At 39.5% G+C, this 11,657-nt stretch overlaps 2 protein-coding genes across 9 annotated transcripts; one reads left to right on the forward strand and one right to left on the reverse strand.

Moving 5' to 3' along the window:
* The first annotated feature begins 3,022 nt into the window (after positions 1-3,022).
* LOC111338587 (techylectin-5B) lies at positions 3,023-5,315 on the forward strand. Its single transcript, XM_022945086.2, has 2 exons — positions 3,023-4,352; positions 4,623-5,315. Exons 1-2 carry the CDS (start codon positions 4,295-4,297, stop codon positions 4,883-4,885), a joined length of 321 nt encoding a protein of 106 aa, XP_022800821.2. The 5' UTR covers positions 3,023-4,294; the 3' UTR covers positions 4,886-5,315.
* Positions 5,316-6,162: 847 nt separating this feature from the next.
* On the reverse strand, positions 6,163-10,166 carry LOC111338593 (putative skeletal organic matrix protein 5). Of its 8 annotated transcripts, XR_015988910.1 has the most exons (5): positions 10,053-10,166; positions 9,713-9,952; positions 9,571-9,627; positions 8,666-8,798; positions 6,163-7,007 (listed from the first exon to the last, which is right to left on the reverse strand). XR_015988910.1 is itself a non-coding variant. In XM_088725667.1 (4 exons), the coding sequence occupies exons 3-4, from the start codon at positions 8,732-8,734 to the stop codon at positions 6,900-6,902; spliced, it is 177 nt and encodes a 58-aa protein (XP_088581793.1). In that variant the 5' UTR covers positions 8,735-8,798; positions 9,571-9,613; positions 9,713-10,016; the 3' UTR covers positions 6,163-6,899. The 8 variants fall into 8 exon arrangements, 6 of the variants coding, with proteins under 6 accessions (XP_088581793.1, XP_088581794.1, XP_088581792.1 ...); XR_015988909.1 differs by lacking the exon at positions 10,053-10,166 and having other exon boundaries at positions 9,713-10,016; XM_088725667.1 differs by lacking the exon at positions 10,053-10,166 and having other exon boundaries at positions 9,571-9,613; positions 9,713-10,016.
* Between the last annotated feature and the right edge of the window lie 1,491 nt (positions 10,167-11,657).

The following is an 11,657-nucleotide window of genomic DNA, read 5'->3' on the forward strand; positions in this document are numbered from 1 at the left end:
TCACGCGTGAAGGGGCAAATTACATAAACTTGAGAAAAGAGATTGCTTAAACGGACTCATCGAAATATGTCGTTGGGAAGACTTCATTAATCTACTTCGAACGGTAAATACCTTTTCTTCATGTGGATATTTACTTTTATTCATAAAATGATTACACTTTGAACCTGTAACATTTTCATTTCTGCACTGTTTGAACTCGTCACACCATAATACGTCACAACTTCCTTCCCAGGGTCTCTCCTCTTTGCCCCATAGAGGGACCCTAATGGAATCGGCGCCGACCTCGTCATTAAGGATCTGTCAATATTTATCGCCGGGGGATTGGGAAAGGTATATGGTTCACATGGGGTAACGGGGTGATGGATCAGTCGTTTCCAACGCATCTATAAAGGAGGGACTTGAGACAATCGACTTCCAATTAACTGCTTATGAGGGGATCATATTTTTATTTGTGTACTTATTATATTTATTTATTTCCTACATTTCAACAAATGAGAGTCTAATGAATAATTACAAGAAATAAAAGAAAATGGAGAAAGCCATAATATAGCACGCTAACTAGAAGTTTCAATGTAAAAGTGGGTGCTGGCGTCAGAGCTCGAAGGAAATACTGATAATACGATTTAAAATAAACGGTATAATAGGGGATGGTGTGGCTTTTTAAAAGAGAATTACGATTTTTCCAACTAGTTCACATTTGAAGCGCTTTTGTGAAACAGAACCCCCAAATTTTTTGTCTTGAGTTAAGAAAATAACGTAACAAATGCCAGGACTCTGTTTAATTAAGAGACCCAGGAAACCTTTAGTAGACGTATTTCCAGTGTGTCGTTTATCGTGTCCTTGATTTCTAGCAGAGCGGGACGGCTGTATACAGCTATTGCTCGAAATCGATCGATATTTTTACGTGCATTTTACGTGATGTGATCACAACCACCCCGGATATAAAAAACCGCAATCGACTGCGCATGTCTCCCATCTTACATCCGACAAGTTTTGGCTTTTTCTCGCTATTGTAAAGAGTAGGCTACTGTCTCGCTAGGGCTGCCACCAGTTAGATGCCCTTTACGTTCAATTACATTTTTTCATGTAGTAAAAAGAAGCGATAGTAAGATAGGATGCAAATATAAGAATATTGGAGAGCTTTAAGGAAGGAATCGACACAACCAGAATCCGCCGAATCTTCCCTCTTAATGCCCCTCTGACACAACCAAAGTCGAACGAATCTTTCCCCCTCTCCAGGCCTCCCCCGTCATCTATAGATCGGATAATGCTCACCTGCGTATCAGGTGGTCAGAAAACAATGCCGCACTAACTAAAAAAGGATTCTGACAAGATTCCGGATCGATTGTAACAGACTAAGCCAAGGGTGTTGAATACTATTTCCTTTTTTTTTTTTACTTACTCTTTCTTTCTTTAGGTTACCTCCAAATACGATTCCAAATTTTGGAGTGATAGGTTGGCTTCTAACCATCCCGGATGGGAGACTGGGTTTGACTGCTGAGAGACTAGCTCATTGGAACACAAACTTCCGTATTATCTGTTTCAGAAAGAGGATCGGTGAACGGTATAAACGATTTCCTTATTCTACTCCTTTTTTCATTTCCGAAGTCAGTTTTATATTAAAAGAATAAATCTCATCGCTTTTCCCCAATGCATCAAATTCCGATTCCAGGCTGCCAAGGCTCACAAAACGAGTACAGACAGAGGGACTTGTTTAATCTATTTTAGTCATTTTACGTGAGTCATTTTTCGGTTACGCAATGAAGTAGATAATGGCTAGAGTTTTAATAAAGCCATGGGATAGATCTAAGTGCAGTAGGCATGAAAATGAAATAGGTACTCATCTTGGTTAGAAGTTGTCTAAAAGAGCTCTATGAGTGGACCTGAATTCGGCTTTTCTGTGGCTGAAATAAAAGACTAAAAACTTCATATCTCAACTACCCCAGCAACAAGGCAAAGGCAAGCAGCCAAACCAGCGAGCCATTACACGAAATAAAAACAAGTAAATAAGAAAACAGAGTCACTTTTCTTGCTTGTATATTATTAACAAAGAGTCGCATGGTTTTTCTCGCATTGAAGTTTGGGATAAACCAGTACTCGTAAATTTTTCAAATGCTACAAATTGCACCCACCCTACTACGATACAATTTGGTTAGCCTTTGAAAAATTAATTACGTCGTACTGCATTATCCCAAATTGGCTAGAAATCATTTGATTACCTGAGCAAATCGCACTTTACTCAGTTTGATTACCATTATATAGAATTAGTATAAGTAATTGAGTCAGTCGCCATAACTGGTGGTTTGCAATGCTGTTAGAGTTGACACTCATATTAAGTTTCTCGTTATTAACCTTATGATCAAGTACCTTATGTGGAGCAGTCTCCAAATCTGCAAAGCCTGATGACGCTGGCAAATTGAAAATGGCTTCGCGACACCGGTACCATTACATGGTTAAAGACGTATTTTTGTTACCTTGATGGGCATTGTGACTCATGTTGTGGGCTAAAATAGAGATTTTGGTGCATGGGCTAAAAATGTATGTCACCCCATTGGAAAGTTCTCAATGATTGCTTATATTGCTGTCTTTTCTTTTAAGCTTGTACCGTACCATCTTATTGCCCTCCAGAGAGATAATGAATAGTTGATATGCCCTTATAAATCTAAATTAGATGTATTTTTACCCCTTTTAAGAATTCATTTATTTCATTTTTTTATTTATTTATTTGCCACTTACGCCAAATAAAAAAATAACGTTGTTTACTACAATCTAAACTATACTAATATCATTTCACAACAATCCATACTTAAAATAGACAAAATTAAAATTTAGGGACACCTATAAATACTGTGGTGTGGAAGCCTAGTAGAACGAAGCTAGAAGCTTACCAAAACTGGGTTCCACGCACGATGTAGACGATAGATTTTCCAACTACTACGGACGGACGAGTTTAAGAATCACTTTAACCCCCGCCTAGCAGCTCGGACTAAAATAGCTCTAAGACGGGGCCCAAACATATATTTTATTAATCATAAACTCTGATGTTTAACATTTGAAAGATGTTCGTCATACAACAACTCCCTTCTTCTACTGTTGTGCTTGCATTTTGACTCAGAGCAGGCGTAATTAGTATTTTACTGACCATTTTTATTTTTAAAGCATTAACGTTATGTTAAGAAGAAAGATAAACTTGTACCAAATGGGTGAGCGACGATCAAAAGGAAGAGGGAGGGGCTGGGGTGATACAAATCACATACTTCCCGGCGCTATCAACTAGAAGAGGATTACCCTCGCTAACGGCTTTGAAAAAATATTAGTAGTTTTATGCTCAAAACTAAGCTAGGCGTTTTTGTATCCCCGGTGGATCATTTTGACATAGAAAAAAAGAAAGTCTAAAAGGAAATCCAAAAGGCTGTGAGCCACTGAACTCGGTTGATGATTAATGAAAGGCTGGGAATGGACCTTTTCTATTAATTCATAGCTCAGGGGATTCGCTTCCAGGAAAATGAGGTAATTTCATCGATTGCAATTTTTGCTGACCTTACCAATCTACTAAACGTTGTTGGTCCTATCGACGGTTCACACTTCATGATAAATGCACCTAACGACAATGCACCGAATTATTTCAGGCGGTATAATCAATTAAAAAGACTTCGTAATCCAAGCTAAGTTTGATGGCAATAAGATTTTTATAGACTTTGCATGTGGACTTGCAGTATCATCCTTCAAAGAGCTGGAGAGGGGGACATCCTATAAGGCAGCCGTCTGTGAATGTGAAATAGGTCCCTTCATTTTAGCTGATAATGCCTATCCCGTTCTATCCCCATAAATTTGTTAATGAAACCATATCCAAAAGGTTCATAGGACCCAAGGGAAATAGGTTAAATGTGCTTTTGGTGTTCATTATTATATTATCATCATTACATTTTTCAAATTATTTTTCATATTATTATTTATTTTCTATCACTACATGAGAACTGTGCCGCGCTGTGCAAATCTGGTAAAACAATCGATCAGTGGTGTTTATAAAATTAACCCAGATGGTACCGGATCTGACTTTAAAGTGTTTTGTGACCAAAAAACTGCCGGTGGGGGATGGACAGTGCTCCAAAAGAGGCTAGATGGCACCGTTGATTTCCACCGCAACTGGTCTGACTACAAGAAGGGCTTCGGTAACCTTGAAGACGAATTTTGGCTCGGACTGGACTAAATATTCTGCCTGACAAAGTCCCCGAGCAAGCTTCGGGTCGATCTAGAAGATTTTGACAGCAACACTGCTTAGCCTGAGTACGGCATGTTTGCAGTGGCGAACGCAAGAAAGAAGTACCAGTTGAGAGTTGAGACATATTCAGGTAAATTTTTTGAGGAAAATAAAATGAATTCTTAGAAAGACTCAGAAGTGGAAATTGGTGCAAATTCAAATGCTGCGAATGCATTGTGGCGAACTTCATCGACATTGACTGTGATGATTCGGATTTATTATTTACTTTCCACAACTGTAACGAAGTACTCTCAACTGATGGTAACGGGAATTTGTGTCTTTTCCTCTTGACGGTATGGTCGAATTAGAGTCTCTCTGAATATTTCTCAACAACTAATTTCAAATTTTTACTTTATTACAGGAACTGCTGGCGACTCTCTTACTCATCATCGTGGCTATCCCTTTACGACTAAGGATCAGGTCAATGACGGCTATGACGGTAACTGTGCTAAGGAATTTAAAGGAGCCTGGTGGTACATAGCCTGTGATAGCTCAAACCTCAACGGTTTCTATCATCATGGGCGGCACGCATTGTATGCTGATGGAGTCAACTGGTTTCGATGGAAAGGTTACCACTACTCTGCGAAGAGGGCTGAGATGAAAATCAGACCAGTGGAGTTCTAGAGTCAGGGTTAGATACATTATGCCGGCATAGTTTTGGGCATAATGCAATTGTCGGAGCGCAATGCCGGCATAATGTGCATTTTTTTAGCATAAAGAGAATAATGTTTCCTTAACCGTAAAGAGAAATTTTCACGTGTGGGTGCTCTCAGTAAAGATGTGATATATTCAAAGGCTTGGCTGCTATTTTCAAGGCCTGGTTACACCGTTGTATTTTGACGCTGATAGTTGTTACGGCTGCCCATCGTTATGGTTACCCAACGATGGGGAGGTCCATTGCGATAAGACATTTTGAGTGCTTTTAGGTCTATTTATTGTATGCAATAAAATATTGTGTTTCCTAATCAAGAAGGTTTTTTGGGGGTCTGTAGGGATGGAAAAGAACATCAAATATAACCAAGATCAGTTGAGCGTAATGCTAATTCTCGAGCATAATTTTAAGCATAATGCTGTTGTTTTGAGGGGGACACTCATATGCATAATGCTCAAATTTTCGGGCTTAATGTATCTACCCTAGTGCTCTGTTTCCAGAAGAATTTGCAGTTAAGTCTCGAAAGTCCTCCGGAGTTGCAATGGATTTGCCCTCATGCGCTCTTAAAACACATTCGTTCTCATTTCAACCAATCACAATGCAAATTTGAAACCAAGAGTTCCTATTGGTCACTTGCATTTCTGCGTTTATGCTTACTTTTCGTCCTCACTGCCCCCTCGTGATAACAACAGCATTCAATTGAAAGAAAAACGAACAAATGACATCGCTGTATGCAACCGCCTATGATCCTGAATAACACTTCCATAGAGCTATAATACAGGCTCTGAAAAAACCTAGTTCTTTCCTGAAATAAACTGCAGTTGAAAGTTGCGTATCAGTAGCTGATTCTGGGGGGTTTCAATGAGATTATAGCTTTAATTTTACGCCTAACGGTTAAAATTTTGGTTGTTTTACGGCTAATGACTAGTTTCTTTCCGGCCGATATAATTAAAATAAAAACTCTTACAGTTAACCATATTTTTACGACTCACGGCTAAAAATTGTCAGTTTGTACGCCTTAAGACTAATTTAAAATACTTTACGTCTTGTCTGACACCAAGAGTTCTGCAACGAAATGATCGCCGTACTTCATAATGAAAAGTCTGATACATTTTCCTTGAATTCCGAATCTAAATTAGGAATCCCTTCCCCCATCAAAACTTCCTAGATTCGCACCCTATGAAGGCACTATGGTAATAGCTACTACTATTGTCGATTAAATGCAGTTTCGAAACAATGTGATCAAAACTGTGAAGAAAATTTTAATCACTTTTAATCTCATATCGCCAAAATCGGAAATTCAATGATGATTGATTATCATGTGGACTAAGCAACGCTAAAACAAATTCATTCCCTGACTTACTGCACAGACACATAGCTTTGGATTCATTGGTGTTTAATGCACTGGCACTTTCATGACTGCCCGAACGATCCACAGTGTAACTGTGCCCGCGTAAATCGACTCACGCTTTGGATCAACTCCTGTAAGCAAATATTGTTTGTTTTTCATCTCCTAGACTCAGGTTAGTTCCCTTGTCACTGCACTAGAATGTATCCGAAAGCCTTCATACTTTTTCTATCTACTCCTTCACCTCCTCCTGTTTCGATTCCACACGTGCTAAGGTCTTTACTTGGAGATGGAAGTCCAGTCCCAAAGCCAATTTTTAAGAAATACTGGTGAAAAGTGCCGATGAAGCCAATTCTTGCACGATAAGTAAGCTCTTCAGTGGGAACCGTAATTTTGCCAAAGGTTACAAAGGAACTTTTACTCCTTCGCAAATTAAACCCCTCCTGGACGTTACTGACAGGTAACGAGTAAGAACCCGCCAGGTTTTTCCATTTTTCTGCTCCAAGAGATGTGTCGGTACCTCCATTAGCGGCGATCAGTGAGTGCAGTGAACTGGAGTATGTTTGAAATTCGACGAGAGTGAAATTCAACTGCTTGTCGATCTTCATGCCGAGACAGATCTTGGAGAAGGGTGTGCTTCAGTAAGTTGGTAACTTGGTCTCGGCATGATCAAATCCAGTCTTTCCCCCGAGAAGGTTGAAGCCAGCAGTGTTTCTCCAGAATGCCGAGTCATAGTGGAAGGTTGACTGATTCGAAAAAATAAAAGTCGTAAAATAAAATCTACTCCTTAAAGGAAGAAAAAGAAAACTCAGACAACAGAAACTGAACAAGGTAAACATTCCTTTATGCGTCTTGACGATCGATTCAAGTCGCGACGCCAACGAGCTAGCGCCATCTCGCAAACGAAAGTAGTCCTTTAACACTAATATTAGCGATAATGATTATACTAACATCAATTGGCCACTCCCTCAATTGGGCTTTTCAGAGCCATTACAAACAAACCAAAAACGAATGCTGTAAACAAATATTGTAATAGTGTTTAAAAGAATTCTAACTGGCAGGAGGACGACCAGTTGGCTATATATATCTTTGCCACAATTGGCATTAATGTCACAATCTGATTGGCCAATTTGCTGTTGTCGATAAGAGTAGAGACAACACTGCTCGCGTAAACGTGTCACGTAACATGTCACGCACTGAAAGAATCGTTTTATTTCACTTCGACATTGTGTAGCGTGGTCTGTACTTTTACTCGGTTTGTTAAATAGAGGGCGAGGCCAAGGAGTTGAAGTCAGGCAGCCAAGAATAAATTCAATGTATATGAGAACGATCCTTCGCAGTAAAGCACTATTTGAGCAATAGTGAAAATCAGACCTGAAAAAAATTTCAGGCCTGTACGGGATTCGAACCACTGACCTCTGCGATACTAGTGCAGCGCTCTACCAATTGAGCTAACAAGCCAACTGGGAGCAGGCCATCAAATTAATTCGATATAAACCCGTAGATGATAAATCAAACAACAACAAACATATGAAACATATGTGTGAACTGCGGTTATGAGACGTATATGAGAACGATCCTTCGCAGTAAAGCACTATTTGAGCAATAGTGAAAATCAGACCTGAAAAAAATTTCAGGCCTGTACGGGATTCGAACCACTGACCTCTGCGATACTAGTGCAGCGCTCTACCAATTGAGCTAACAAGCCAACTGGGAGCAGGCCATCAAATTAATTCGATATAAACCCGTAGATTGTTGTTTGATTTATCATCTACGGGTTTATATCGAATTAATTTGATGGCCTGCTCCCAGTTGGCTTGTTAGCTCAATTGGTAGAGCGCTGCACTAGTATCGCAGAGGTCAGTGGTTCGAATCCCGTACAGGCCTGAAATTTTTTTCAGGTCTGATTTTCACTATTGCTCAAATAGTGCTTTACTGCGAAGGATCGTTCTCATATACGTCTCATAACCGCAGTTCACACATATGTTTCATATGTTTGTTGTTGTTTAATCAATTCAATGTGTATTAGAGTGGCGGACTTGAACCCAAGACCAAAAAGTTACAAGCTCGGCGTCCTAGCATCCTAAAAGGAGTTTCTCATCAATGTCAGGTGACTCTGATGTGGGCCACCTATCGGGTAGTTGAAATGGCAGCTTCTGTCACCAACGCATTCCCTTTTCAGGACTACTTTCGTATAACGATACACTACGCATACAATAAACTGTTTCTAAAAGTTCAAACCATGGAGTGTATTGATCAATTAAAAGCAGCACTAGCAAAAAATATATATATTCCCTGAAAAGCATTTTTTTAAATAAATTGTGATAATTATTATGTGGCAACGATTAGTTCAGGGACATGTCGACAAACGTGTCACAAATATTGTGTCACGTACTCGGTATACCTTGTTACCATCAATTTTCATGACTAGCGTCCATCCACCACCCCCGCATGCTTCGAGGTCATCCGTCATATGACAATAAACTGGGATATTCCGTAAGGTTGATAGGAGAACGTAAGCTTTGTTCTCTTTTGACCTGATAAAAAATAGGGGAAAAGCGATGTATTTTATCTAAATATATTCATGTTACTGGTAGACTTATTAGTAGCATAAAAAATACGGTTGACCAGAAATAATGGGTTTATGTTCACGCCGCGATATCTGCGGCAAACGACAAAAATTCGATAAGTGTCGGTGGAGTGACGTTGAAATGCCGATGGTCTGTATCGTTATAGACTGATCTCGGTCAACAGTTGATCGACATGTCGGTCGCCCGTCGGCCGAATGTCGATCGAGATACCCTAATAAGAGATGAGTGATCCCCTTACTCCAGTGATATCATTAATTGAAATTACCTAGTAACTAAGGCTATTGTAAAATTTTCCGTTAAAGCAAACATACTTGACGTGAACACTATGATCTTGCAATTGTTTGCCATCGATCTAGCGTGACTTGATGATAATAGGTGAGCACGTAACATATAACACACTACAGAAATGCAAATAGTTGGTTATCATATCGACCGATAATTTCTTAGTGTGATTGGGTGAAACTAGTAGTTAGAATTAAGTGCATGGCTGTGGGAGCAATACGCCTTACAGACAAAACAGTGTAAATGATACCTCTACTCGCCTGAGTGAGTATTGTAGTCAAAGGGTCGAATATAACAGATTTGTTCGGCGCGCGATACCTTCCGTGAAAGAAAGGCGAAAGCATTGGACTTTTGCCTGACAAATTTCGCCTAAGTCTTGCTTAAACTTGACCTTAATTGGGATCAGTTAACAAGCCCAATCAAAGCGATGACTTACTTTTCATTCTCAAAAATCTCTTTGCACTGTTAGAATAAGCTGTCTGCCAAAAATGAACTGCAATCAGATCAGAATTAAGCCAACCAGAACAACAGAGACAAACTTTCAAAATTTGTATCAGAGCTGAAACATATTTCCTCGCCACGTGTAACGTTGACTAAAGCACTGACAAGTCTCTCCCCAGTTGCTTCGATGGATTTGATTGCCTCGTGTTTCACGGAAATGGTAATCAGTACACCAACTACAGCAGCCAAAATCGCTACCACACAAGGTAGTAAAACGAACCAGACGTTCATAGAGGGTTTTTCCTCTTGCCACAGCTTAAATTTCTGATCGGGCTGTTTTTTTTGTCTTTAACTGGGCTCTGTGAGTGCGTCATAATCTATCAGGAAATCAATCGGCAAATGAACTTTTAAGCCCCTGATTATAACAAGACACAATTACGGCGTTACTACATACAGAAAAAAAAAATCTTGCGTTACCTTATATTCGCCTTTATCACGCCACCGCCATCTTGAAAATGACGTAATGTGTTTTTACATGAGAACGAGGCGCCGCGTGGTTCCAGATCGCCTCAAGTAATCGAATCATGCCGAACAAAGGCTCGTTCCCATGGTTCTCGGAATATGTGACATTTGTGTTGGACGTAGCAAAACGCCTATTAGTCTACGATTAGAAAATTGAACGAGACTTACCTCAGTGGAAGTTGAAGTTTCATTGAAAATCTATTATGTGGATAACAGAGTGTGGAGATCACATGCCGTCCCCTTCGAAAAACCGGGGCCTGTTGTTTATGGTACAATAACCCTTACTATGAATACGAGTTACAAAAACTATCCCTCCAAGTTAAATGAATGTCTGCCTTTGTTAACATAAACAATCTTCTTAATTATTATGAACTATTTATTTTGTCGACCTGTTTGTTTGCTTTGCGTTTTTTGACAAGTCAGTACAGCAGATGCCATTATATTATGGGTTGATAAAAGAGGTTTGTCCTAAAACTTTTGAAATGTAATGACAGAAGTCCAGCCAACTTGAGCCAAGATAACATCTACATCCTTTAGCTTGGCTTTGGAAGCACTAGCTGCTCATGTGCTATTTTGCTGGTGAAGAGATTAGTGTCGACCATGTATTCTTTGAATTAGCGCAGTTTAAGTCCATCCGGAGATGGTGTTTCTGGAGATCTGCTTTGTGTGACTTTGCAAAATCTTATAAATCACTGGTGTTCAGATTCCTTAAGGGGTTTTGTATGTTGAAGATAGATTCTAAGAGTACGTAGAGGACATAGCTGAGGGTTAAGCTTGAACTCTTGGATTACAAGAGGTGTGGCTGGTCGCTTAGGCTTATTTGTATTAGCATGACTAGTACGCTGATAAGTGCAATTTTTTTGAATGTGTGAGATTCATAGCTTTAATATTCAACAGGTGGATTGATTGCCCTCTTTGACTCGAAACCAGTAACAACAACATTAACAGCCGTTAATGTCAGTTGTTTGAATGATAACTTTTCTGGGGGAGAAAGGTTTGCCAGATCATGAATAAGAACTGTTGAGGCATTCCATTTCTAGCTGTACTTTATTTTTCAGTTTCGCATTTGTTTTGAAGAGTTCTCTTAAAGTGACTGATGGACGGTTTAATATCTTTATGCCTACAACTCCATAAATAGCTTTTGCATAGAATTAGTACATAATTGACTTCATCCATCCCCTCCTTCAAGATTCCTGACTACGTCACTTACATCTGCAACTACTAATATTATTCAAACTGTTGTAATAACATCGATCCAAAAAGAGTGCGAAAAGGGGCAAGTAAAGTAAGTAGCAAGGAATTTAAAATGTTCGTTTTTGCGGAGGAAGGAAAACCGGAGGACCAGGAGAAAAACCATGGAAGCAAGGACGAGAACCGACAAACAACAAACTCAATCGACATTTGACGTCAGCAAGGGCCCGTTACTCTAAAGTCCCAGTAACTAAACGGGTTCTAGCACCCAAACCAGGCCTTTTTGTTTCTTTAGCTGACGTTTCCATTGTATCATTTTCAAAACTTTTGAATACCCATCTTGAGTTAGAACAGAACAACTTTACGAGG

The sequence above is a fragment of the Stylophora pistillata genome, chromosome 6 (assembly GCF_964205215.1).
Source record: "Stylophora pistillata chromosome 6, jaStyPist1.2, whole genome shotgun sequence".
Taxonomy (NCBI): domain Eukaryota; kingdom Metazoa; phylum Cnidaria; class Anthozoa; order Scleractinia; family Pocilloporidae; genus Stylophora; species Stylophora pistillata.

Bases quoted from the DNA above. Each gene is read 5' to 3' on its own strand.
- LOC111338587 (XM_022945086.2), top strand. From the start codon at position 4,295: ATGTTTGCAGTGGCGAACGCAAGAAAGAAGTACCAGTTGAGAGTTGAG. The intron at 4,353-4,622 runs GTAAATTTTTTG...ACTTTATTACAG, and splicing joins GAGAGTTGAGACATATTCAG to GAACTGCTGGCGACTCTCTT.
- LOC111338593 (XM_088725665.1), bottom strand. From the start codon at position 9,866: ATGAACGTCTGGTTCGTTTTACTACCTTGTGTGGTAGCGATTTTGGCT. The intron at 9,628-9,712 runs GCGAGGAAATAT...ATCTGATTGCAG, and splicing joins TTTAGTCAACGTTACACGTG to TTCATTTTTGGCAGACAGCT. The intron at 8,799-9,570 runs GTAAGTCATCGC...ATTTTTTATCAG, and splicing joins GAGATTTTTGAGAATGAAAA to GTCAAAAGAGAACAAAGCTT.